This window comes from Pagrus pagrus (genome assembly GCF_965226575.1).
Source record: "Pagrus pagrus genome assembly, chromosome: 8".
Lineage (NCBI taxonomy): Eukaryota > Metazoa > Chordata > Actinopteri > Spariformes > Sparidae > Pagrus > Pagrus pagrus.
Window position 1 is genome coordinate 12,087,652 of NC_140192.1, and position 27,403 is coordinate 12,115,054.

General features: G+C 40.8%; 1 protein-coding gene across 3 annotated transcripts in view; it reads left to right on the forward strand.

Annotated features, from left to right (window-relative positions):
• Positions 1-26,815, forward strand: part of LOC311260796 (transducin-like enhancer protein 4) — a 37,870-nt gene extending 11,055 nt beyond the window's left edge. For 2 of the 3 annotated variants that reach the window (XM_084359015.1, XM_084359017.1), the window contains exons 5-20: positions 3,946-4,008; positions 7,485-7,559; positions 8,013-8,214; positions 10,078-10,094; positions 15,984-16,100; positions 16,746-16,799; positions 16,889-17,041; positions 17,229-17,361; positions 17,576-17,763; positions 18,047-18,123; positions 18,236-18,485; positions 18,575-18,822; positions 19,007-19,154; positions 20,177-20,327; positions 22,023-22,099; positions 22,575-26,815. In XM_084359015.1, the coding sequence (XP_084215141.1) occupies positions 3,946-4,008; positions 7,485-7,559; positions 8,013-8,214; positions 10,078-10,094; positions 15,984-16,100; positions 16,746-16,799; positions 16,889-17,041; positions 17,229-17,361; positions 17,576-17,763; positions 18,047-18,123; positions 18,236-18,485; positions 18,575-18,822; positions 19,007-19,154; positions 20,177-20,327; positions 22,023-22,099; positions 22,575-22,682 (2,061 nt within the window). In that variant the 3' untranslated portion in view covers positions 22,683-26,815. The remainder of the gene's footprint in view (positions 1-3,945; positions 4,009-7,484; positions 7,560-8,012; positions 8,215-10,077; positions 10,095-15,983; positions 16,101-16,745; positions 16,800-16,888; positions 17,042-17,228; positions 17,362-17,575; positions 17,764-18,046; positions 18,124-18,235; positions 18,486-18,574; positions 18,823-19,006; positions 19,155-20,176; positions 20,328-22,022; positions 22,100-22,574) is intronic. The other variant, XM_084359016.1, reaches the window with a different exon arrangement.
• Positions 26,816-27,403: the final 588 nt, after the last annotated feature.

Consider the following 27,403-nt stretch of genomic DNA (forward strand, 5'->3'; position numbering starts at 1 on the left):
CAGCACAGCAGTATATTCAATAAAAGTACATCAGCAGAAAGAATCAGATCCCTTTGGATGTCATTGATGTTTTTAGGTATTTTCTGACATAATGAGATAATTGTCAATAAGTGAATCATTAAGTGCGAACATTGAATGAATCAGTGTACTGAGTGGAACCTCTTGAGTGTGTTTGAAGAGTCTGACGAGTGGATAAGCCTCAGCTTGAAGCCATGCTTCTGCCCTTTTGTTTTGTTTTGCGTGTGTCTGTTGTCTTTGGACGACATGGCTGCCTTTTCTAGCCGCCCCTCTTCTCTGCAGCATCTTCTCATGGCTAGTAAAACCTTCACCACAGCTGCTGCTGCTTCTTTGGCAGAGCACGAACCTTCTGCCCCAGTAAAGATAAAGTCAGACATAAAACGTCTGCAACCCCGAAAACTCAACAATAGGTTTATAAAAAGGTGCCTGTTATTTGAAACTGATGTCAGACCCTCTGAGTTCTGGTGTCTCCAAGCTCTCCACCATGCAGCTGAAATGGTTAGTTGATTAGGGCTCAAGTTTAATTTATAGTTAGGTCCGGAAATATTTGGACAGTGACACAATTTTCATAATTTTGGCCCTGTACGCTACGACAGTGGATTTGAAATGGAATAATCGAAATGAAATTGAAGTGCAGACTTTCAGCTTTAATTTGAGGGCATTTACATAAAAATTGGAGAAAGGGTTAAGAACCCTGAGACAGTTTCTGTGAGGAGATTTTAACGGTGTTTAAACAGCACAGTGACAAACTCCCCCAGAAGATTCTGCCGTTTGGTCAGGGGCTAAAGAGGTAGCTTCCTCTATGCTAACATCCATAGGTGCAGTTAGCATCCGGTTGTTTTTGCTTCACCGATGTTATTTTAGCCCGTGGGTCAAACTGTGTCCTGCTGCGTAACATTTTATTGAGTTTGTACGACCAGAAGAAAAAGAAAAATATTGCTGTAAGTCAAATCATTTGTCAAATCAGAGCCCCAGAGTCGTCTGATCATCGCGCTTGCAGGTCACATGACCTCTCTCGAGGAAAGACTTTGTGATTTTCTCGTTGTTCGTATTTGATCTTACAAACAAAGCAGGTAATGTGTACCCCCGTGTGTCACTTAGCGTGTGTTTTTGTGTGAGTCTGTGTCTTATGTCTGTTTGTGTTTGGATCTGAGTTGCACTACGAGCACTCCCTTTGGGACAGTGGATCAGCCAATTTCCTGTTAAAATAAAAATCCGACCTGATGTGGAGAGAGAGAGAGAGAGAGAGCGAGAGAGAGAGAGAGAGAGAGAGAGAGAGAGTGCTGTGTAATCTTTAAAAGCCAACCCTTGGGTTCAGTAAAAACATCTGCTGCATACAGAGAAGGCTGTGCAGGTGTGCACATGGTTGTGTTTATGTGTTCCACCCTGCTGCAGTGTTGCTTTGTAGGTTTGCTCTCATGGCCTCTGGGGGCTTCTGTTACCACTGATACCAGAGCAAAGTTCACCTCCATCAAGGTTACATACAAACAAACAAGCCCTTGACAAGGTTACAGATGCAGCTCCTTCTGCATTTGTGTCGGACTTGGAGGAATTCTGTCAGTCCTTGATGGATTTTTCAGTACAGTTGGCTCTTAATTTAGCTGACTACAATGACAAAAGTCATGTTTCCCTTCAGCTGTCTGCCTCAGTGGACTCTCACGAGGGCCAAATCCTGGGTTTATATTTACAGATCATGCATTAGGCTGGAATTGATTGATGTTAAGAGAGTGCAGCGGTGGAATAACCTTACAGACATGCTGAAGGATAAGTGGTGTAGCCTGTATGATCTTACTGATATTGATGTTTGGAGTTAAAAAATCATTAACTGGTTGATATCAATCTTGATACCTATTTAGATTCGTTTTTTTTTTAAGAAGAAGAAGACGAATGTCAGTGCTCACTGGTGGACAAAGTATGTTATGATTGCACTGTTTTCTTCTAAGATTAAATGACCTCGATATCAATTTATCTGCAAGGAATTGATACCGACTATAAGTGGTCAGTGAATGTAGGATACGGAAGTTAAAATTTCCTGAAGTTAGTGCTAAATCTTGCTGAGTAATATATATCTCAGTTTTATCTCTCAAATCTTGTTATTACAATGTTCTTACTCCACTTCCAAAATATAAAGATGAAGATTTAACTGACATTTGTGATCATTGTGGTTTTATTCAAATGTGTAATATGTAAGAATTGGCCACCTGAGGAATTCATGCTCAAAACAAATAGGGGGCAGCAAATCACCAGAGTAACCACTAACTGCTGCTTGCTGTTGCTGCTGTAAGCTAGTTTGCAAAAAATAGCCATGCAGCTAGTGGTCTGAACTGGGGGCCTGGAGCACCAGGGAAGTGTTGGTGTTTATACTGCTAGTACAGGAGCTTTGGGCCAGGACAAATCAGGGTTATCTGCTTAGCATGCTAGCTTCAGTAGATATCTCTGCAACACAATACAATATGTAGATGTCATGCTGTCAAAACTGTTAATTTCTAAATGTTTTCCACTAAAATTGTACACATTGCACCTTTTAAAAATACTAATTTTACATGTCAAAGTCAGTTTATAGGTCTAGGGGTGGACTTCTGCAATAAAGCCTTCTGTGGCTCCAGAGGGACCTGTGCAAAATCTGGGAGGTCCCTATAGACCTCAAAATTTTGGCTACAGTGCAATTATAAAGCAATTCTTTTGTTCAGTGTTCAGACTTCTTGCTACTTTTTAAACATAGCCTATTTGTATTGATTTTTTCCCCCATCCCTAAATGGGGTTTAAGATTACAAATTTGAAAATGAAAAAAGTCGAGCAGCTCAAGGCTACATTAGGCTGTTGAGTCCGTTGATTCCCAGGTTGCACTGTGGGTAATGTTATGCCAGGTTTTGACAAGGAAGATGAAAGTGTGGATTAAAAAGAATAAAACTCTCTTGACACTCAGTGATAAAAACAACCCCACTGTTCTCTGTTGTGGCGTTTGCTGGACAGACTGATGGTTATTTTTACTCCATTATTCTCTCATGAATGGTTCAGACAGCGGGGTGAATATTAAGTCTATGGCATCTCGACAAAAATGACACTGAGGAAGACATGATATTTATAGCCTGCAGCGGATGTTTTTCAGTAAGTTGGCAAAATCACTTTTGACTGTAATGTATAATAAAAAGTTTGAAGTATACAAAATCAGATTATTAAAAAGATAATAGCTGATATCTTTTAAAAAACGTGTCTCATGTTCTTTGGAGTCAATCGATTTGGCTTCTGTCTCAGAGAGTGCTGTCTTTGTGAGGTTTCTTTTCTCTGTCTTGGCGATGCCGAGTCGCCTGTGCACTTTCCAGAGATCATCTTTAAATCACACAGTGTGGGTGGTACTTTGACGTCTCTTTTTTCTTGCACTTATGTTTACATTCAGGGAAACCAAAACTCATTTTCTGTATCCTTGAGGTTGTTCTGTAAAGCCGATTGTTTACATCCATCTTTACCTGGTTGCCGTCTTCTTCTTCCCTGTCTTTGCTGGCGCATTGCTGCATATCTTGGCCTGACCACCACCTGTTGAAATTGTGTGACTGTGTATTGTAAATCTCGTGTGAACATGTGCATGAGATAACCAAAATGGGGACACACTCATACAAAAACAGCCCCAAAGAGCTACTAAAACTCCACAGGGAACCTTTAAGTGCCATACTGTAAGTTGAAAGCCTGACTTCCTGCGAGCCAAACGAAAAACCAAACCATTTGAAAGCTTCAAACAACAGTTAACATCAAATTACTGTTGTTTCACATGAACCTGCCATGATTTGAAAATACTGTGCGCTGTTACTTGAATTTAACACACATTTAACCGACTTCATTTGTAGGTTACATGGAGACGTCGACGCCTTCTTGTCTGTTGGCCAATTTGATGCTGATTGTGTTTCCCTCGCCCACCTCTCTGTCTTGCAGGCGGAGATCGTCAAACGGCTGAACGCAATCTGCGCCCAAGTCATCCCCTTCCTCTCTCAAGAGGTGAGACGCAAAAATGGCTGTCAGTGTGAGTTAAGTCGGAGGTGGGAGAGAGAGAGAGAGAGAGAGAGAGAGAGAGAGAGAGAGAGAGAGAGAAAATAAGGGTCCATAGAAGGAGGAGAAGTGTGTGGTGGATTGTGAAGCAAAACAGACAGTTGTGGACACACACACACATGCATCCATACTGCCTTGTACCTACTCACACACACACACACACACACACACACACACACACACACACACACACAGATTATCCTGGGCTAATCCTCCCTGCTCGGGATAGGCAGATATGCTCTGAACTTATTAAATGTCTCCCACTAACATATGCAGGAGCCAGCGGCTGAGTGTATGTGTTTGTGTTTGTGTGTGTGTGTGTGTGTGTGTGTGCGCGTGTGTGTTTGTGTGTGTGTGAAACAATTCTTTTGTTCGAGTTGATTTTGTGTGTGTGTGTGTGTGAATATTTGTCCACCTGCATACACATAAAACACGCTATATATGTGTGTAAAATACAGTTGTGGGTGTGAGACGTGTGTTTTATACAGTGTGTTTATTATGGAATCTTAAGGTGTGTGTGTGTGTGTGTGTGTGTGTGTGTGTGTGTGTGTTTAGCTGATAAATCCTTCCTCTGGAGGAGTTGAATGTGTGTGTGTGTATGTGCATGTGTGTGTGTGTGTGTGTGTGTGTGTATGTGTAGGGGTGGGAACAGCAGGAAGGAGTGAGTGTGGGACTCCAAAGCTCTCCTCCAGATTAGCCATGGATTAGGAGGGTTTAGGGTGGATTAGGAATAATGGCATTAGACTGTGGTGCTGCTACACAGCCCTGAGGCCCCGCAGAGAGGGGAGGCAGGGAGAGGAAACGGCTTTTACCGCTTTGTTTTGATGCACAGCCTCGTTTACTGGCTGTGCATACGAAGTGTAACACAATCATATTATTATTGTGCAGCGAATCACATCGACTGTGCGCGCGCGTGTTTGTTAGAGCGCTTTGTTTTTATTTTTATTCCTGTCGTTTTCTCATATTGTTCCTGGTCGCAGTTTGGAAATTTCTTTGACAGCAGCATTGTCATCGCTAATAGGATGATGTATCCGTCAACCTACTGTATCGAGCAGTAATTGCTTGGTATGAGGACCAATATCAGAATTATGCCTACATATAGTTGTGCATTTATACATCAGGTATACAGAATTATGGCCTCATCCCAAAAACTGTCTTGCTAACTTAAGTTGGCATGAATCCTGGATCAGTCTCTAGTCAGATGTGTCTTTATACTGCATTTTCTTTCTATGTACTTCTTTTCTTCATATGTTTTTTGGTATCGACGTTTTGTCCTGTCTTGTCCAGAAATAAAAGGTTTTATAGACAAATGTTTGCACTCAGTAAGAAATGGAATTGATTAAAGTAGTTTTTTGGTGTCATGGCAAAACTGATTTACTGCTGTGGCACCAGAAAGCAAATATTTTCTAACAAACCCAGCCTTAAATACGACATAAGTTAAGAAGAGTTTTGGTGACTTTGTCTGTATCGTTTTGACAGATACAGCTACAGCTACCACCAGCGAGATGCTAATTCTGATTTCCAATTTTGTGTCTTAATTGCCGATTCCAATTTTCACTGAAGGTTAAATAAATAATATAAATAACACATTGGAAGCTATTTTAATGGCCTGAAATGTCTGTTTTAGCACAGGTATTCAGGTAGTGTATACTGGTATATCTGGGACTCTTTTTGTGAAGGTAAAAATAAAAGTTCACTGCTCTGGTTCAGACAATAGATCCTTATCCTCAAAGTAAATGTGCATAATTATAATCCTCAGCTACAATGTTTTACCCAAAAGAACAGATCACAACACATCCTGTCTTCAACTCAAGTAACATTGCTGTCTCAGCTCTGCTCGGTGTCCGTCTGAACTCCGCTCCAATGGTAAAACAAACACTGACCTGAAAATGAAACGAGTCCACATACTTTTGGTAAATACCATCAAATATTGTGTTTCTTTCAGTCAGTGTCAGCTGGTGAAACTGAAAGTAAGACGTGTGTAATATGACCAGCACAGAATCAGATATATCCGACACTGTCATGTTGAAAACCAGCCAATTCCAGTCCCTTCCTGGTCGGTCGGTGCATCTCTACCAGCCAGTACTATTGTAAAAATGAAATCTAGCTTTGTGTGAAGTTTTTACAGGGAGCTTTTGACATTTACCATCTTGTTTTCCTTTGCAACTGTATAAAAGAAAAGTATGACAGTCAGTAACTCAGTGATCTGTGCACCTGTTTTCTGCATTTGAGTTGAAGTAATTTGTGCTCGTCTCGCTCAGCTAATGCAGACAGTTAGAAACACTGTTTTAATTAGTCTGGAAAGGTAAGAAACAAAGCAGTATGTACAGGTTTAGTCCTGTAAAGCGTATGATTTGGCTGAGACGACACAGCGAATCTTGAGTTATGGAATTTCTGGTGCACATCCCAGATCTTTAATTATTACAATTATCGATAATAATCATATAAAAGCTGTTTGCCAACGTTCATCAGCCCGGAGGATCTTTGCAGGTTCGTGGGTCACGTTCAGGCCAGTTAGACTCGGTCTGCAGAGGTGTAGCTGAACTCGATGGTCAGGTTCATTTCCACACCAGATAAGCTCTTTCATCTCAGCCCTACTTTGATGTTTGGCGCTCCTGGATGAATCTCGCTGCTCTCTCTCGTCTTTCTCGCTCTGTACCCTTTGGATGACTTTGCCCTGTTAGCTGTCTGTCTCTCTGGGTGTCTGTCTCTCGACAAATATGTCCGTTTTTGTCGAAGTTTTAGCTGATACACCATTGTGAGACATGTGGGCAGACAACAGATTTGCCAAGAATTTATGGTTATAACTATTGTGCAGAATCTCTCTCATGTACTTTGGTGTTTACATCAGGATATTTGGCCATGTGTGCTGCAGTATAGCAGATGTGGATCTTGATCCTTCCCCTTATGACCTCCACCTGTTCCACCGGTTCTCAGATTCTGCTCCCCAAAGCAGGAATTAACTGGCCTTTACAAGTCACACTTGAGCAACCAGTATGCCCTAATTAGCTGCTTATTTGTTATATCTGCTGGGTTTTAATGAACGCACTGGTAAGTGTCAAACTGTGAGGATAAATAAAGAGCAGCCAGCAGTGATGACTCAGAGGTGTTTCAAGTTCTTGTCTGATGGCATTTAAACTGAATCTGGTCGGAGCTGCGGGCTGGATGTTTTTGTCCAGAAAAACAGCGAGACAGTTTGTTAGGTTTTATGATCAGTGCCTTGCCGATGAATAGTGAAGTGTGCGTCAGTCAGTCGAAAGTGTGTGACTCACTGACAGCAGTGATTTAGCAGTGGCTTTGTTGTGATTTGTGGAAAAAAAAATCCCAAACAGATGTGAAGAATGATGCGCAGATCGTTTAGTCCCACATTCTGTTTTGATATCTCACTTTCTCTGACTGCCTCTGTCTGTCTGTTTCTCTCCCAGCATCAGCAGCAGGTGGTGCAGGCGGTGGAGAGGGCCAAGCAGGTCACCATGGCCGAACTCAACGCCATCATAGGAGTGGGTGTACTGCACACACACATGCACACAATACCCAAGGGAGGGAAATGTAGAAAAAGTGGTAGAGAGTCACACAAAAAGATCATGTTTAAGGTGGAAGAGGAGCCAGACACTGATGCTAATGCTAAATGAGCGCAAGAGAAAAGCATCAATGGACAACTGGAGTCATTCATTCACCAAAAGTTCAATAAATTAGACCAATATTTTGTCTAAACAACTGAAGTAGATGGGGACTTAAAAAATTAATCAACGTTATGTGAGAGGTTTTTCTATTTTATTTTCGTTGTCACATATTTTGGTGTCCAGAGACTTTTACGATGTTTTGAGAAAACTGAAATACTTAAAATATTGCTATTCACCCCCTCCTCAGCTCTCCTTCTCGTCTGTCTTCCACCATGCAGACTGCTTCAGGTCAAAGAGGAGCATTACACTAATTATTGTTTCGGTGTTCAGCAGCAGCAGCTCCAGGCGCAGCACCTCTCCCATGGTCACGCCATCCCCATCCCACTCACGCCACACCCAGCCGGCCTCCAGCCCCCTCTGCCACCCGGGGCCGGTACTGCCAGTCTGCTGGCTCTGTCCTCCGCCCTGAGCCACCAGCTGCCGCTCAAAGACGAGAGGAAACACCACGATAACAATGGCGAACAGCCGAGAGGTAAGGTCCACTCTGTGTGTGTGTGTACAGTAGGTGTTGACGTGTTTATGTCAGTGTGTGTGCAGGTGTTGGCGTCTTCATGTCTGCAGCAGGTCTTAGGACGTATTAGTGGTTGTTTGTGTGTTAAACAGTCACAGTGGGAAGTTTTGTTTTCCTCCTCCATTTTTATTTAATACAAACATTTATTGTAATTATACTTTGCAGTCACATCTTGGAAAGATACAAACACATGAGTGGAGATATGTAAATCTCTATGAAACTGTTGCATCATGCTTAATTTGATCTTTTCTTCTTCATTGTTGAAATTTCTATCATGTCACATTGTTGCATCATATTAAATATTAGCTTTTTAGTTTGCTGTATGTAGCAGGCTGAAACACCATCTTTTTTTTATGTGAGATATTTAAAAAGAATACAGACAAACCTCTATAACATGTCAGTATTCAATGTGAATGGCTGGTTATTGATAAGCAGAAGTCAAATGCGTTTAAAAGACAGAAAGACTGAATCTTTTATCTTTTGTTCGGCTCATGAAACTAATTCTACATGACAGGAAAACTCAGTCAAGGTTATGAAATATACCACCTCTGTTATTGATGCTGATGCTTAATTGTTAGTGCTCCGAATGAACAGCAGTTAAAGCAATTAAAAACTGATTTGTCATTATGCCGTTTTAATTGGCCTAATAAGGAGCGATACACAAACACCATGATGCCTCCTGTCTCTCCTACACGCAGAACGCCTCTATTTCTTCTCCGAGCTGACTTTGAGCTCAAGCATTTAATTACAGTACATAGAGACTGTAGAGAGAGAATGTGTGTGTGCGTGTGTGTGTGTGTGTGTGTGATAGAAACAGTGTGTGCCAGCTCTTAATTACTCTGTTGCAGCATGGCTGTGAAGGTTTTTTACAGTGCAGCAGAGCTGTTAACCTTGCCCTGTAGCTGCAGTAAAGCTAACTCAGGTAATACTTAGCCCCATTAGGAGCAAAATCAATAACAATCCTATTCCATCTCTAGCTGAGTTCCTGTGAGTGGGTGTGTATGTGCGGGATTACAGGTCTTTTTAAATGCAGTTCTTTATTGTAAAGCAGGCTGTTATCTGTTCGGTGACTTTGTTGCCAGATTTAGTGTCATTTCGACCCCCTGAGCGCCTAAATTCACAAATCTAGCAGCTTTTTGAAGTAAATACAAACAGCTGATCATGTGTGGATAATATCTATATTGAGTAGGGCTGCACAATTCATCGCAATATTATATATAATATCGATATCGCAACATGGCAAAGTGCAAAGTCCAGAGGCAATTTTTGGATTAAACAATTTGTAGCAATTTACCTACATTTATCACTTCTTTACCGGCCATATATGAGCGGATTGTAATGTGAGGTGGAAAATGAGACCTTCCCTGTCTCTCTCAGTTGCCTACACAAGCCTGTGGATGATTTTTTAAAGTTGTTTAATGCTTCTCGACTGTGGATTTCTTTGTGATGAACTCGGGTCAGATTTTCCTCTTGTAGCCTCCTGCAGGTTTTGAGCACTTCATAGTTTCTAAGCCATGATTCAACTTTCTAAATGCTTTTTGTTGCACTCGCAGCTATTTTAATACTTCATGGGTCTTATGCAAACAGTGTGCGTATTGTGAGAATGACTTGGCTGATGGGTCACGTGATTTTTCTTTGTTTCCCTTCATAACATTTCACAATATTATCTCAGATAATGTCACGATCTCTCTCACGTCTTTGTGTGTGAGACTTTTCCATTATCTGTCAGTTTTTCCATCTGTGTGTCTTTGTATTTTTTTGTGCTTGCACATTACATTCCTTAATCGGTTCCTTTTTTCTGTCTCCTGCCCTGCACCTCCTCAGACAGAGACTCAGTCAAGGTAAGTCCAACCTTTATGCTGTCTTTATTATGGACTGATGTGTCTGCTCTAATTTCTTCTTACATTAAGTTTTTTTCAAAATATATTTCTTTAGTGGATGACAGACTATTCAAATAAGTAATCCACAGAAAGAAATGTCTTCTCTATTCATTTTCAGTTATAACACGACTGCTAGTGGCTGAACAGTAATGTTTGATATTATGCAAAAAACTTTTTTGCAAAGTGAGACTGATGTCTTAACCATATTTATAAGATAAGATTTTTGTCAACTTGCCTGCTACTGTACAAAGTCACAGCGAAAATGACAGTTGAAAATTCTGATTTCCTTACGAAAAGTGTTTCTATGTACTTCTACAATGTGTTCAGGTAAAACATGCAACAACAGTGTTGTGTAGAAAACAGTTACTGTCTGTAGATGAGTTTCTAATGTTAGATACTAAATGTGCATTACATACGTAGATATAAAACCTTTTTGATGTTCCCTGCTGTATATTTCAACACATACTATCCGATAAAAAAAGGAAATTAAATGAGTACTAAGTGTTTATGACAACAGTATTACACTATTACTAAGTACTCATTACAACATTATTACATGAGTACTAAGTAGTTCCCCAGCCATTATCAAACTTGGTCTTCATTTTTATTTTAACTACACACTTGTAAAATTACGTGACTACATGTTTCACTATCGCCCAAACAAAATCTGTCCACAGACAGACAGACAAACATATAAACACCTGCCTGAGTTTTCAAAACTGCTTCTATGGATGTTCCAGCTACACACACGTAGACTTAAAGATGATAACATTACCAGCTGACACGTCACGGCTGGTGGATATTAAGATTTTTGGAAATGAACACAAAGAGGAAGAAAGAAGTGGCTGAAAAAGAAACCCCAAAGTGAGCAGAGGGAAAAAACATCACCCATCTGATGGGTGAAGGAAGGAGGGAGCAAAAGGAGGCAACAGAGCAACATTACATCCAGCACTTGTAGTAATTAGTCCCTTAAGCAGAGCTTTTTTCCCAAGGCAAACATTTGGTTTGTTGAATACTCAATGAGCAGATTAGCATTTCTTTATTCCGGCAGCCTGAGCTCACACACACACACACACACACACACACACACACGCACACACGCACACACACACACACGCATACGCATGATGTTAGCGTGCTGTGTGTGTTCTCTGGTGTTTTGGACTAGGTGGAGATGGGAGGAATGTTTAATATGTTATCTCCTGCCCCCCATGTAGTTCATCCTCCTCCACACGCATATACACAAACACACACACACACACACACACACACACACACACACACACACACAGAGCTGTAGGCACTATGATGGGAGCGATTAGCAGGGTGCATGTGTGCCCATGAGTGTGTTTGTGTGTTTGTGTGTGTGTGTGTGTGAGGTCGTCAGATATCAGAAGTAAAGATAGAGGGACCAGAATGATGAATGCCTTTCATTAGTGCCCTGTGAGAACATGCACACACACAAACACACACACACACAAACAGTCACATGCACGCACGGCCAGCAGTCACTTCATGAAAGCAATAAGCCCCTTGTCAGTGGTCTACAGTTGCCTTGGCAACAGTTCACAGGGTACAGTGTGTGTGTGAACATCTGTGCCTTAATGTCCTTGGTGTTAGCACCTCACGCACTGATGAAGGTATGTGGGTGTAGACGCACATGTGCGTCTGCGTACTCATTGTTGGCTGCATCATCAGTTTTGTAGTTGCGGTGTGTTCAAGGACTCCTCAAGCCTGTCAGTGTGCTTGATTGTAGGTTCAGTTGTCAACGCCATTCATTTCTGCTATTGTTACTTAGACGTTCCCTTTTCAGTCAACTCTGTGATGAAAGGAGATAAATGGTTTGGAGTAGTTGCAATTAAAAGATACACGAGATTATTTTAAAAATGGAATGATCTAAGTTATGATCAAAGGCTGCATCCTTTTATGTGCTCTATGTTTAGAAGAACTTATTTCCAAAAGAGGTCACTTTCAGGTTTAGACTGACCTTTAGAGTGTATCAACAGTTGCTCTTTTTTGTTCCTTAGTTGTGTTTTTTTTTCTTTCACTGGTAAATGAGGTTTACAGTTGCGGTCTGTGTCTTTGTTCATGGTGGGATGCTATTTTAAAAAGTCTGTACACAGTGGACGGTCTAGTCTTCCACGCTGTGTTGGCTGCAGACTAAGAAGCAAATTGAATGGAACAGAAGGATCAGAGGTGAAAGATCAGAACCGCTGACTTGAACTTAGAGAGAGATTTTGTGGTGTTTCCAAAAAGTAGACATGTCTTTTTCTCACTGCACGGCTGCATGAAGCAAACTACAGTCTTCGTTAAGAGAAAGAGAAAGAAAACAGGGAAGGTAGAAAAAAAACTAAGTATACTGTAGACAAATACGGTCATGGTGTTCATGGAGCTTCTCAATCATATTTTCTGTCTAGATGTTCACATTTCTTTTTTCTTAGCTCTTGCAGCACTTTGCATCCACGCAGGCATGAAAACTGAAGTTCGGAGTTAATTTGTTCATATTACATGATGTTGTATCACATTTCATGGCATTTGAGTAATTTAACTACTACATTTCCTTGAACCGAAAGAGCGACTCTCTCAGAACCACAACCGAGCTGCCCTTGAGCAAGGTCCAGAGCTGCTGGAAGCCAATCAGATCAGCCAGCCTTCAGATGGGAACTGTGTGATCATGAGCAGGGAGTCCCTAAAAAGAGGAGAGTGTTACTATCGGCGATCGTGACCCGAAGCGAGCAGGAAGGATTGTGGCTGACCCCTCCCACTTCAGAAACAGAATGATTGAAACTTTCCCCTCCGGCAGGACGCTGCGCTCCATCGAGACCAAAACCTCACATCAGCTTCTTCTTGACTGCAGCTAGTCTCATCAACAAGACACTGACTCTTATTCCGCCCAAAAGACCCTAGACTCCACATTAATGTGAAGCCTCCCCATCTGACTCACTGCATTGCATTAATTTTTGGATATTATCTCTGCACAGTGCACATATTCTGAATGCTTCCTGCTGTGAACATTTGCACATTCATTTGTCACTATTTTGCACATTCCATTCCCTCGTTTCAAATGATATCTTCATTTTCAAAACCGATATATTTTACATATTCTTTCATAAGTTTGTGTTTGTGTGTTTGTCAGCAGGATTATGGAAAAACTATGGCCCGATTTTCATTAAAACTTGGTGGGAGAGTGCAGCATTAGCCAAGGAAGAACCCATTAACTTTCAGAGTGGATCTGGGCAGTGTTTCCCAAACTTTTTACATCGTGTACCATCTCAAAAAATATTAGGCTCCCTAAGTACCACCATTATAACCAATGTTAAAATACAGCGTAGCGTAGGCTTACTCAATACAGCCGTTTGCTGCTAACTTCAGCAGGTGCTGTGGATGCTTAAGCAGCGCTGCTTAATTAGCCACTAACACTCGTGCTCGGTTCACTGTTGTCCACTTCAGTTTCGTCAGGTCGACTCAAAATGTTCTCCACCTGTTCCGCACTTCTCTTGCCGATAGTTCCAGTTTGGAGCCATGTTTGTAGTGTTTTTGAACCCTTTATTGACCTCTGCTTACTATCTTGCCATCAAAGTTTGAGTTTAGCTCGTAACTAATTATTGGTTGGCGTATTTACGCATGACATGCATATGAAATATACATTTCTTTAAATTAACTTATTTCATGTCCAAAAATGGGAGTTTTGCGTGCCACTTATTGTACTCAGTTTGTACCCAATTATACCACAATATGAAAAAAGTGCTTTGCCATACTTCTTAAAATCCAGTAGATTGTAAAGTGACAAACGTGCTTTCTTCTTCTCTCTAACCAATACAATTGTAACAACGCCTTTTTCTCTTCTGTGGTTATGGAAATGTAAATACACACATACCATGCAATGTTTTTAAATATATACTCTCACTCAGGTCCAAAGGTGAATTGTCTGCAGTGAACTCCACCAGAGATAATAACGAAAAATGTTTGAACCTTACGCTTTACAAGAACAAGTAATAATACTGACCATGAACTCAACGCTTGGAGATTTGCATGTCATAGTGGAGGGGACACTCTGATTGCCCTTCTAGTTTTCACGCTTTATTGAAAAATTTTCAATTTAATATTGAAGAGTCTCGACTTTTCTTTCATTTTTCTTCTATATGTTTGCTGTTTTACACCAAATCACCAAGGCAAAGTCCTTGTATGTGAAAACGTGCCTGGCAATAAACCTGACTCTGATTGTGATACTTCCCTCAATAGATGCAGTGTAAAAAACACATCTGCTTAGAAATAACCAAAAAACGACTACGTAAAAGTACAGAACATTATTATGTTTATGATATTAATCTGTAATCAGGCAATTTCATTCATATTTTAATGAGTTTATGCCCCTCTAATTTGTTTTTAATCTGTAATGCAACCCAAACATCCACCTTGAGGATTGCAGACCTTGACTTCATTTAACATTTAACATTCACGTTAATATATACAAGAAGAGCTCGGTTATTCTGAGACGCTCGTTACTGGAGAGACACCAAAGAGTCGGGCTGTTTGCAAAACTGAAATTGAGCAGTGAAGGCAGCAGGTATCAGAATCAATTTGAAGCTGTGAGGCAAATATAATTATGATGTGCTGCTAAATGAATACTTTCACCCAGCAACACCGCACACTTCTCCATGCTCACAATGCTTTCACTGCCTGGCAGAGCCTTCATTTGTCTCTGCAGCGAAATTAATTTGCCTTGATGTTTTTGAAAGAGCTAATTTGCAGGCTAATTAACCTAATCAGTCTGGGAAGGGAAAGACAGAGAGGGGGCTCAACCTGCTCTGTCTCACTCAAGAGGAGACACACACCTGTAAAACACACTGACGTCTCAAAGTTGTTTTCACATACGGAGTACTAAAATGTAAACAGGTACAAGTGCTGCATGACCACACACACACACACACACACACACACGCACACAGCGAACCTCACTCCTCCCCCACAGAATCTTTGTCATCAACACTTGCAGCACGGCAAAGGGCAGCGGAAAGGTTACAAGCGTGAGTTAGTGGAAAGGTCGAGTTAAAGGTCCTGCTTTATTTTTTCTTCTCTCTGTCCGTCGTCTGCCGGGGTAAGGAGCGCCTCCCAATGCGAGACACAGAGAGGGAGAGAGATCAGCAGGGACAGGCGGAGCAAGAGGGGAAATGTTTAGTTGACCTTATTTTGATCTTTGCTTCTCAAAGAGGATTAATCCTTCAGTAATGGTATTTAAAGGATGCCATATTTGATTAAGGAGAGAGAGACATCAGTGGACCAACCACCCACCCCTCCACCCCGCATCTCAAAATAATGCTGAGTTCAAGCCATGATGGGGTAGTCAAGCTGTCAAGGACGCAGCGCTGCTTTGTTATTGTATGATACGGTGGAAATGTTTTGAGAGGCAGAGGAGTTTTTAAAGTGATGCGGAGCACGGTTGGCATTGCTTTCTGGCTGATTTATTCTAATTTAGCTCAAAGTGGAAGTCTTGACACATGCAAAAGATTTTTAGGATTTAAGTGGGTGCTTTTCACTGGGCATGAGACGTCAGTAACATTCCTCATACACAGATTTATGTAAAACTAGACGCAAAAGATGGCGCCTATTCAATCCAATGAGAATTGCTCGCGTGGCACATACACCAAAACATTTTTTAAGCTTCCCTGCTTTGGTGAAAAGGTAGTTTCAAGGAAAACCGTTTAAAGATCAGCCTCACAGCTGCTTCTAAGACATGAAAAATAAAAAAAAGGTAGCAATGATTATTTGTGCAGTTGCAGAGAATCTTCAGTCCAGGGAAATTTTTGCTGATCCAGCTTCTTTTAAGTAAACCGTTCTTGTTTCCTCCAGAGCTCGTCCGTGTCTCCCTCGGCCAGTTTTCGGACCGGAGAGAAGCACAGGAGTTCAAGCGATTACTCCTCCGACAGCAAGAAACAGAAGACAGATGAGAAGGAGTCTACACGCTATGTGGGTGAACACACGTTTGTTTTTTCTGTCTTAATGAGTACATTTTTAATTTCAAATTGATGACGATGGAAGGGCAGAACTACTACATCAGCAGAGTTCTGAGTATCTAGTTGGCAATTAAAACACAGTGAGAGAGAGACCTGACATGTCAGAGGTTGTTGCTTGGTTTTGAACTCAGTGTGTTGCAGTTTATGGTTTGTACTGCAGCCAAATGAGCCATCTGGATGCTACACAATGGAACCATTTTGACCACTTTATATTATAATTAAAACGTGCAAAGATACAAAAGGAATAATGCCACAGGGATGATTAGTCTTTATGGTTTTCTCTCAGAACATTCATTAATCCATATTAAATTCAAATTTTATTATTACAAAACAATTACATTTTATGATCACCATTTTACTATCAAATAAATGGGATGATACATTTGATAAAAGCACTGAGATCTGTATTTTTAGAGAGGAAGAATTGAGATAGTTTAATTTTCTCCGAAGGACCCTTCATAAATGGACGCATAGAGGAAGTTTTCAAGACCCCAAGTCCATCCATTTGATCCAAAATGCTGAGCACATGAAATGCACATGCAAGTTTAACACATACACGAGTGCGTCAAGTGTTCGTCTTCTGTGTGTCCCCTCCCAGGAAAGTGATGGAGAGAAGAGCGATGACAACCTGGTAGTGGACGTCTCCAACGAGGTACAGCAGTTTAGCAGGATGCCGTCTTTTGCGTTACCTGATCAGAAAAAACATAATCTAACTCTCATCTTTGTGCTCACTCACCACAGGATCCAGTGTCTCCTCGAGGAAGTCCCGCCCACTCACCTCGGGAGAACGGCTTGGACAAGCGTCGTCTGCTGAAGAAGGACGCTCCGCTGAGTCCTTCCTCCATCGCCTCCTCCAGCAGCACACCTTCATCCAAATCCAAAGAGATTAATTTGGTGAGTCATCTGGGTAATTATAGCCCTCTGATCTTCTTCTTCATCGTTTCTCTGGGTAGTTTTTCTATTTTTTTTTACACATTTATAATAATCATGTAAGCTATAAAAGAGAATGAAGGTGTTTCAGTGTTTTAGATTAGTGTTCAACCATTTGTGAGTAAGATGACTTTGCCACTTTGTGTTGTAGAACGAGAAGTCCACAACGCCTGTGTCAAAGTCCAGCACCCCCACATCCCGCTCTGATGCCCCGACACCCAGCAGCACCTCCACCCCAGGCCTCAGGACAGCACCCGGTAAACTGACAGGAGTCGAGGCGCTGGGTGAGTTTTTCAAACAGAACAAATAACTTCTCTTGAAACTGTTCTGATTAGCATAAAGATAGTCATCTCATTTTGAGCCAGAACATCATAACGTTTGATGAAATACCAGATTCGCGAGCTGTATCAGATCAGATGTATCAGATAAAACATGCCCTCTTACCTGTAGGCTAATGTAAAAGTCCCAGCTTATCAGACAGCGTTTTGTCTCTTGTAGCTCCTGGTCTCCGTACACCATTGGCGGTGCCCTGCTCGTACCCCAGTCCGTTTGGAATGGTTCCCCACCCGGGTATAAATGGAGAGCTGAGTGGAGCGGGAGCAGCCTACACCGGCCTACATAACATTTCTCCACAGATGAGCGCGGTGGCTGCCGCTGCAGTGGCAGCTTATGGACGCACACAAGTGGTACCCCGACACACACACACATTGTACATGTTCCAATTAGGATCATTTTAAATGTGACTTTTATTACTGGATTTACAACTTTTGACCCCATGTGTGTGATTTAAAGAGAGTATTATTTTAGTGGGTAGCTATCAGAAATGATGATATGAGCCTGCCTCACATTGAAATATTGTCATCGTCAGTGACAAACAGAATATAATCGTCAAGATACCAACAGCTCTGGTTTTTCTGTAAAGTGTTTGTGGTTGAATTGTTTCTAAACTCTCTTCCTCCTGTTCTCTAGGTGGGATTTGATCCTCACCACCACATACGTGTCCCCGGCCTTCCTCCCAACCTGTCAGGCATTCCTGGTGGAAAACCGTATGTTTCCTCCGCACGAATACAGACACAGTGTTAAATAAGTCAAAAGTTATTTCCTCTTCTGTGTATTCTCTGTTCTCTCACCACCCCATGACACTTTTCTTTCCTCCAGAGCTTACTCCTTTCATGTGAGCGCTGATGGACAAATGCAGCCTGTGCCTTTTCCTCCGGATTCACTGATCGGTCCTGGCATCCCGCGCCACGCACGACAGATCAATACTCTCAGCCACGGGGAGGTGGTGTGTGCTGTCACCATCAGTAACCCCACGCGTCATGTCTACACCGGCGGCAAGGGCTGCGTCAAGGTGTGGGACATCAGTCACCCGGGTAACAAGACCCCTGTGTCCCAGCTGGACTGCCTTGTGAGTGCAGTGACCCTTACATACATGACACTGCAATATAACGTATTAATTAACAGTAACAAAGTACTCCTGTGCGTCTGTCACACCAGAACAGAGATAACTACATCCGCTCCTGTCGGTTACTTCCGGATGGGCGGACTCTCATTGTGGGGGGCGAGGCGAGTACTTTGTCAATCTGGGATTTGGCTACACCAACTCCGCGGATCAAGGCTGAACTGACTTCATCGGCACCTGCATGTTACGCTCTGGCCATCAGCCCCGACTCCAAGGTCTGCTTTTCCTGCTGCTCCGATGGAAACATAGCCGTCTGGGATCTTCACAACCAGACTCTGGTTAGGTATGGAGCTGGGTTTGATTAGTGCTGGACGAATCAGTGATCAATGTTATAATCAATAACTATACCAGAGTCAGTGTCACTCAGTTGCAGACATACAGTAGACCAGTGTTTCTGCAGGTTCTTTGGTTTGATGAAAACTGCAACATTGTGCATGGTTTTGTTTGACTTGAGTGTTTCTCTGCAGGCAGTTCCAGGGCCACACTGACGGGGCGAGCTGTATAGACATCTCTAATGACGGGACCAAGCTGTGGACTGGAGGCCTGGATAACACCGTGCGGTCCTGGGACCTAAGGGAGGGACGGCAGCTGCAGCAGCACGACTTCACTTCTCAGGTACACGTTTTTACAGACAAACACACCCTATTAGTGCAAAACTATATCTACTGCTGTTAGAATATGGTACGGGTCATAGTTTGTGTCGCAGTTGTGTGGTTTGTAGTTTGTTCAGTCAGTAAGCTGCACACGGGATTGCTTTTTATTATTATTTGGTGGTTAAAGAAAAAGGCACAGATTGTTGAAAATTGTCCATTTCAGGACAAGTCGCAGCCATTTGCAGTTTGTGTGATTACACTCTCAGGCTTTGCTTTATTGCAGTAATTTACAAGCTCAGTTCAGAACATTTAACCCACAATAAAGGCCAGATGGAGCCGTCCGCTCAAATACCTTTAACACTAATAATAATGGCAGTTGGAATTTAGTTTTTTTTCAGGTGAGGAGAAGAGCAGCAATAATTGACCATTACTGCAATTTTTCCTGAAAAGACCCATTTCACAAACTCAGTGTGCACTGGAGGAGGTGAGTGTGCATTGAAGAGAGGGCAGGGCCGACAGAGAGAGAGAGATGGACAATGGAGTGCTGATGTTGTCTCATGATATCTGTTCTTAGACTGCTAAACCTCCCCAAAAACACAGCTTCAGTAATTTTTAGACAAGAGATTTGGCATAGAAAAAATGTGATTGTATTTACCAGGTTTATGGAGACATAAGGTGTATTCTCCGTGTGCTATTTTGGTCTTTGTTACAGAAAATAAAATGTTGAGTTTTTAAAAAAATTTACTAAATTGTCAATTCCTGATTTTTCCAGCAGGACTTTTGCTGTTACTTAACATGATTTTAGAAACTGAAACAACCATCTGTTTCAACAGATTAGCACATCAGGGACTGAAATGTTTGCTGAAGTAGAAAAGCATACAAATGACTTTTGCCAGCATACATAGATATGTTAATATCACTGCCCACCCCCACACCCAAACACAGTCTTCATGCGAAGAAAAAGAAGGTATACTGAGATAAGAAATTATTATGTATTTCAATTATATGAACTATAAGAGTCATAACAGCTGGGTTTGGTTGCAGATCTTCTCACTGGGATACTGTCCAACGGGAGAGTGGCTGGCAGTGGGGATGGAGAACAACAATGTGGAGGTCCTACATGTCACCAAACCTGACAAGTACCAGCTCCACCTGCATGAAAGCTGTGTGCTCTCACTCAGATTCGCTCATTGTGGTAAGAATCAACAAATCTATCAACACGATTCTGTCTTCAGACATGTTTCTACCAGTATGTATGGAAAGATCTTACATGAATATATGCACCAAGTCCTGGGGAAAAATGGCTTGTTAATTGTATTATGTGTGAATTCATGAAAACCGTTATATATGTTGAGTGAAAATAACAATTTGCAGCAGGTTTATAGTGCTACATGGTAAGTAAAGGATGTGGGAATGTGACTAAATGTGGCAGGTTTGTGTAGGAGACCGTGAAAATGAGCTGAAATGTGAATTTACAATGTAAATGAAGGCGATTTTCAGAAGAAGGCACTGCACAGTCAGAAATCATGCTGGACGAGTCTACAACACATGAATCCAAACCAATAATTACTTTTTTTGCAGTGAAGATTGAGACTCCATAAACTTGAATTAGCTAGCATAGTATAAACTGAAGTGTTAGCATGAATTATTTGCAGGAGCAAATGGATTATTTTGACATTTTACATTAAATTCAATTCAAATCAAAACTTTATTTAAATAGCCCAAAATTGCATCGCATTGCCTCAGTGGGTTACATTGTCATTACTTAATGCTTAAATTGACCAACAGGCCTCTACTATTGTTTAATTTTGAATCTACCAGTACTGTGCTGCAGATAACGACCACACTAAAGTTTAAGAAATATCTCTAAAAATAAGCATTTTGAGCTCATGCTGACAGTATTTGAGTATTATATGTTGGTTTCACAATAAAAGTGATTAAATCCGCCCTCCAGTGGTTAAAATAAGGAGCTGGTGTTCAGTTGGACATTTTTCACTATTCAAGGATTTCACCACATTGTGTGGTAACATTGTTTTGCACCAACAGTGTAGGTAGGTAGACTTGAGACACTGTTTATCTAAGTTTGCCTCCAGAACTATGAAGAGCCATTAGGGGCATAATTCAGAATTACCTCTCACATACACACATAAAACCAAACTCATCACATGATTTAATGAAATACACACACACACAAATAAGTGGAAACACTTTCACGCACACAATTAAAATATTCACACATACACACATGAACCCAGACTAATTCACATACTATACTGAAAGCAACGCAGAGATACAAGTGTGATGCTTTCACACACACAGCTGAAACACTCCCACACAGATAACTAGAATTATTTCATTAACACACTCAAGTGTGAATGCGACAGGTAATTCTGAATGTGCACCTCATGGAGTCCCCTTTTCTTTCCCAAATGTACACAGTTGTGTATTTAACAAGACTACAAGCAACATTTCCGCTCAGTTACACTTTGTTTCACTCTCCACTGAATATCTCAGTGTGTGACTGCACTACCATTAGGTTTATCAAATAAATAGTTACCCCTGCACCAAAAATAAAACAATCTAATGCCGATAGTTGTTAAGACAAGATTTGTTTGAGGCAGTTGTTGTGCCAATTGAACTGTCATTTGAATGGACCAGATTATGATATATATAATTCTTTGGTATTTCAGTTTCCAAAAGCATCCCTTGTATTTTGGCAAAATCTTCTATAAGAGCAAAATACATTTTGGGCATTTTTTTAGATTTATAAGATGAGTTTTAATGGTTCAGTTAAGTCCTATTTATGTAAATTAAGTGTTAAGATGTGTGTTAAATTTGTGGCAAATAGTTTGCCTTGATGAGGCCTAATGAAGTTTGCCATCCTCCCCAGGGAAGTGGTTTGTGAGCACAGGAAAAGACAATCTGCTCAACGCATGGAGAACCCCATATGGAGCCAGCATATTCCAGGTAAGTGTGGAAAGATGTAGCACAAGAACATAAACATGGATGACAGGAAGCTGAGAGGCAGAGTACAGTAACGTCTAATAGTCAGAAAGTTACAAACTTCATCTAAAACTGTTCTGCCTACTGGCTGTCAGCTTTCTGTGGAAAACCTTAGGTAAAAAGTTAAATGGTCATCCATAGACAGGAACGATCGTGAACGGTGTACACTCGAGTGAAAATCAGAAATCTTTAAAAGTAAAAATGTAGCCACATGCTCAGCTCTCATTCTGGGACTTTTTTTTTATGAAGGACACAAAAATTTGACCAAAAAGCCTTATAGCAAGGAAACACAAAGTTGCAGTGGGAGTTAAATGTGTGACTGAACTTGAGAAATAAATTGAATAAAGTCCCCCTGTCTGTCAAACACATGGCCTTCATCCCTTTTCTCTCTTGTTTTTTTTTTTTTTTTACATTTCCACACGTGTTACTCCCCTTACAGTCAAAGGAGTCCTCTTCAGTGCTGAGCTGCGACATCTCCATAGATGATAAGTACATCGTGACGGGCTCAGGAGATAAGAAAGCAACTGTCTACGAGGTCAACTACTAGGAGGGCTGCGGTTGTTCACTGACAAGGCCATCCTTCCACCCAGGCACTATGTGATGTCTCTGTCATCAATGTACAATTCTTAATGTGTATAAAATGGATTTGAAAGGAACTAACCAAACAGACCGAGTCTTTCTTGGACAACAACCTTTTGACCTTTTATTCTACCGGGATAAAAAAAAAAACGGGAAGAACTGAACACAGAGATTTTTCTTTTTCTACTGAGTGGTTTTTTGATGTTGTGAGGATGAGTGAATGTCCTTGTGCACTGGATGTGAGAGGATGCTGTTGTTACGCCAGATAACATTCCTTTATACTTTAAGGCCTCTGATATACTTGTTTTGTTTTATCAACACATGTGTAGCTGCTTGTCATTGTTCGAATAGGGCCCGATCATCCCTGACTGACACCAGAATATCTCCTCTGTAACGACACATAAACATTCACAATTAAACATAGAAACACTTGAGAGGGTTACTGTTGTCTTAATGTAAATATCATGGGAGAACAAGCAGCTGTGATGACAAGCTCTAGAAGTTTCTCTGCTATTGCATACTGCTACTTCAGGAACACTGGTGATACGCAGTGGTAGCCATTGCGCACATATTAAAGTAACAGTGTGTAGGATTTAGTGGCATGTAGTTGTGTGGTGGCAGATTGCAAGCAACTGGCCTCCCCTTCTATATTTGCATAAAAGCTGAACTGTTTTATCAGTATGAGCTCGAAAGGCAGCCGACCTTTTGTTGTTTTTTGTGGATCTGTCTCATTCTTGCCTACGGGCACTGTATGCTAATACCTCATACCAAATTTGCCTTTTTTTTGATGTCAAGACAACTTTTTGTTCGCTATGTTCATCAGCCTTACATGTGTAGAAAAAAAAATCTCCTTAACAAGCCAGTGGACCGATTACATTTAGCAGATTTCACATAGGGATGGTTGCATCATCATTCAAGTAGTAGACTGCTATCACGGTTAGCTTAGCTCAGCATGATGAGGTCCCCGTATATTTTCAGACGTAGTGCTAAGCTAAGCTGCAGGTTGTAACTTCATATTCACCGTTCAGACATGAGAGTTGTATAGATTTTCTCATCTTAATCTCAGCAAGAAAGCAAACTAATATTTTCCAAAAAGTCAAACCAATCTTTTAAGTGCAGCCTGTGTCTATACATACCTGCTGTATGTGTTCGTTAAATGTTTTTTATTTATTTTCTCTCACAACCCTCATAATTATTAGCAAGGTGTGAGCTCAGTCTTCTTGTGTGTGTGTGTGTGTGTGTGTGTGTGTGTGTGTGTTTCGATCCTGTGGGCGATGAACAAACAGACTAACAAGATTGCCCTCAGTGCCCTCACTACTGTGTGCCCTTTGCACTTGGTTCTGCCCCCTCAGTTCAGACTCTTCTCCGTTCAGACTCCTCTGGATGCTCGCTGGATTCTGTCCGACAGATTACAGTAAAAAACTGTTTGGTTGGTGTCTGGAGGTCAACCAGCCCTCCATTTCCTGCCTGGATCTTTTTTGTTTGGACCTTTTGGACAAAAACAAGTGGTCAGCGATATGTTCGTGATTTCTCTTGGATTTACGTCTGTTGGCTTGTAGAAATAACACAGTGCCTTTATGCTGCTACGCTTCTGACTCCATCTCGTCCTGCTGAGTGTTCAACTACACGGAGATGAAATGTGTTGGACTCTGCTGTTGGAGTGTTTTTCTAAAAAAAATTTACCGTTCTGTACATCTTGCAACATTTTAGGATGGGTTTTAGTAAAAAAAAAAAAAAAGATCCGCAAAGTAACACAAATGGTAACCAAGAATATCCAGCTCAGTTTGTATCAGTTGTCCTTTTTGCTGAACACATGCACGTGAAACATACTACAGCTGATTCAGTCTGATTGTTTGAAGCATGGTGCCATTAACCAGATGTTTTTGACGTATTCTTCACTGTGCTTTTCTTTCTGCTTTCAGGCTCTGTCCTTGTTGTGTTAATATTTCATTTCTGCTGCAACCCCCTGACCACAAGACACTTATTTACAGAGAGACCTCCAGAAACACAGCACAACAGTATTTATTGGCAGGGATGCAAGTCCCTGATAGATACAACAACACCAACCATCTCTAATCTTAACCTTAAACGACCATTTAAAGGAGACATATGATGCTCATTTTAAGGTTAATAATTTTATTTTGGGTTACTACTAGAATATGTTTACATGCTTTAATGCTCAAAAAACATCAGTTTTCTCATACTGTCCAGTGCTGCAGCACTTTCTGTATGAAACGCTCTGTTTTAGCTCCTGTCCATTTAAATTATACAAATGTGGGACATTTGTCATGATGTCAAGAAGTCAAGGCGGACAACTGACAAGGTGTTTAAGGAGCAGTGTTTTCTGTGGGAGAGAGGAGCTCCCGTTGGCGCAGACTTTGGGCTTTTTAACTTTCAAGACTATTTACATGCATAAAAACTGATATAATACATTTAAGTAGAGGAAAAAACGAAAAAGCACTACAAGACTAAACTTAATTATCTGAAAGTTCACTATGAAAACTTAATCATTTTATTGCCGCTCTTGTGGGACCCATAATTGTAATCACAGAAAGGTTGTTTTGAGGCCAGCTACATTATTTTGAAACCAAACAGAACTATAAACAGGCTGATTTATGGATGCAGAAATCTGTTTGAATATTGTTATTTTTATCCCAGAAGTTGCATATTACAGCTTCAATTTCAAGTTCAAAGTGCAAAAAGACAGAAAAACAAAGTTTCCAGAGTTTTGAATATGGGATTGAAATATGATAATAATAATAATAATAATAATCTCATATGTGCTAGAACATGCTATTGTCATGTTATTGTTGATATAATGTAGCCTAAAACCTATGTTTCTGGCTAAATACAGGTAGGGGGGCGGAGTGGCCGAGACAGAGACACCATTCACTGTATTACAAGACACTGTACCATCAAAATGATTTTGAAACTGTTATGTTAAAAAGTTAAATAATGTTGCTTTAAATGTGTTTAATGATGTATCATCTGGTTTCCCTTTCAAACTGATACACTGAGCAGTGCTCATGCTCAGTGCTAATCTGCCTGAGACCCATCTATCAGTCTTATTTTACTGTCAGGTCGTAATACTTAAATATAATCTGAAAGAGATCAGTTGGTGGCAGCCTGGTACACTCTCATGCAAGTATTAACTCCTCTCAAAGTTTCTGAGCACGTCTCCTTGCAGAAAAAAAGGTCTGATAGTGTATCGCATTGAAAAGAAAATGTTTCAAAGGAGAAGCATTTTTCGAAGATGGCCAGTACTTCTTTTTTTTAAATTTCTGTATGATATGATTTTTTTCAGCTGCGTCACAGATAGAGGTCTATTCGAGTTGAAGAGACTAGTGACAATAACTCCAAGAACTGATGTGAATGCAAAGGCGCTATTTTCTGTGAAGCCCCTTCTCAAGAGGAAAAGTTGAATGGAGACTGTCTGAGCGATAATACCAGTCATGACTGATACTTTTCTAATTTCTCTGACAGCCACACACGGTGGCATATTATATTCGGATGGGGTCCTCGAGATATTGATTTGTTTTTCAGTGTTCGCCGTATTCTGTGCTTTCCTTTAAACCTGAACCATTTCTGTGTTTGCTGCAGTCAGCTACGCTTTCAAATGAAAATGACTATTTGTTCACATTGTTGACATCGACAACCCCGGCTGCTTTTTCTGCTCTCGGATGAGTCATGAAGCCTGTACCTTCTGTACTCAATAGCTACTGCAACCTTCATCTCCATTAATTATAGAAAATATAAAGTACGCCTCGGTTATACTTCTTGTCAAGAGTCAAACCTCAATGTTACTCGTCTCATCTGATTGCTACAAGCGAGCTGGCTAACATGAGCTGATACAGAGATGTTACGTACAATGATGGTGTGTAGAGCATTTAGCTTGACTGAACTCATGAAGGTGTTATGAATTTACTGTAAACATGTAATAATTCAAGCTTACAGTGGAAAGAAACTTCCTGTTGCTAGTTTTCCCCTCTTCAATACAAAATGCCTTTGCTCTCTTTTTCTAGTCTGTGGTTGATTTTATTAAATTATTGTGTGAAGTATTTTGTCTGAGACTCATTCACTGTTTGTTCTGACTAAGGCTTGAATTTCATGATTTAGTATCTAGGTAATTAACAAATAATGCAACTAACTACTATGAAAATACTGTTGCCAAACTGTTTCAGAGAAAGGGTTTGTGGACGGATTCATTGCTGCATGTTACAAAAATGTTCTGCATCAATGATTCTGTGTCCAGATGTTGAAGAAAACGTATGTCTGCATTAGGGTTGCCACCTTCACTGCTGGAAAAATAAGGGACACCCAGCCAGTGGCCCCATGCCCGGGGAACCTGATGAGATTTTCGAGTATCAGACACTTAATTTCCTGCATTCTTGCCAATATTTATGCACCAATTTGTGCTTTTTATTCATCAATTTCAAAGTCATCTGCTGAACATGAATGAAAAAGGAAATAAACAGTCAATAAAAGTACTTGTATCCATTTTAAAATGAGTCTCACTTAAACGTCTAATGAAGGCGAGAATAGCCAAGCCTTTGGAAGAGGAAGGGTCCTTTTATTTATACTTATTTTCATTGTCAATTGGTCTGTTGAACATTTTCTCAATTAATTGATTAGTTGTTTGGTCTATAAAACGTCCAAAAATGGTGAAAAATGTAAATAAGAGTTTCCCAG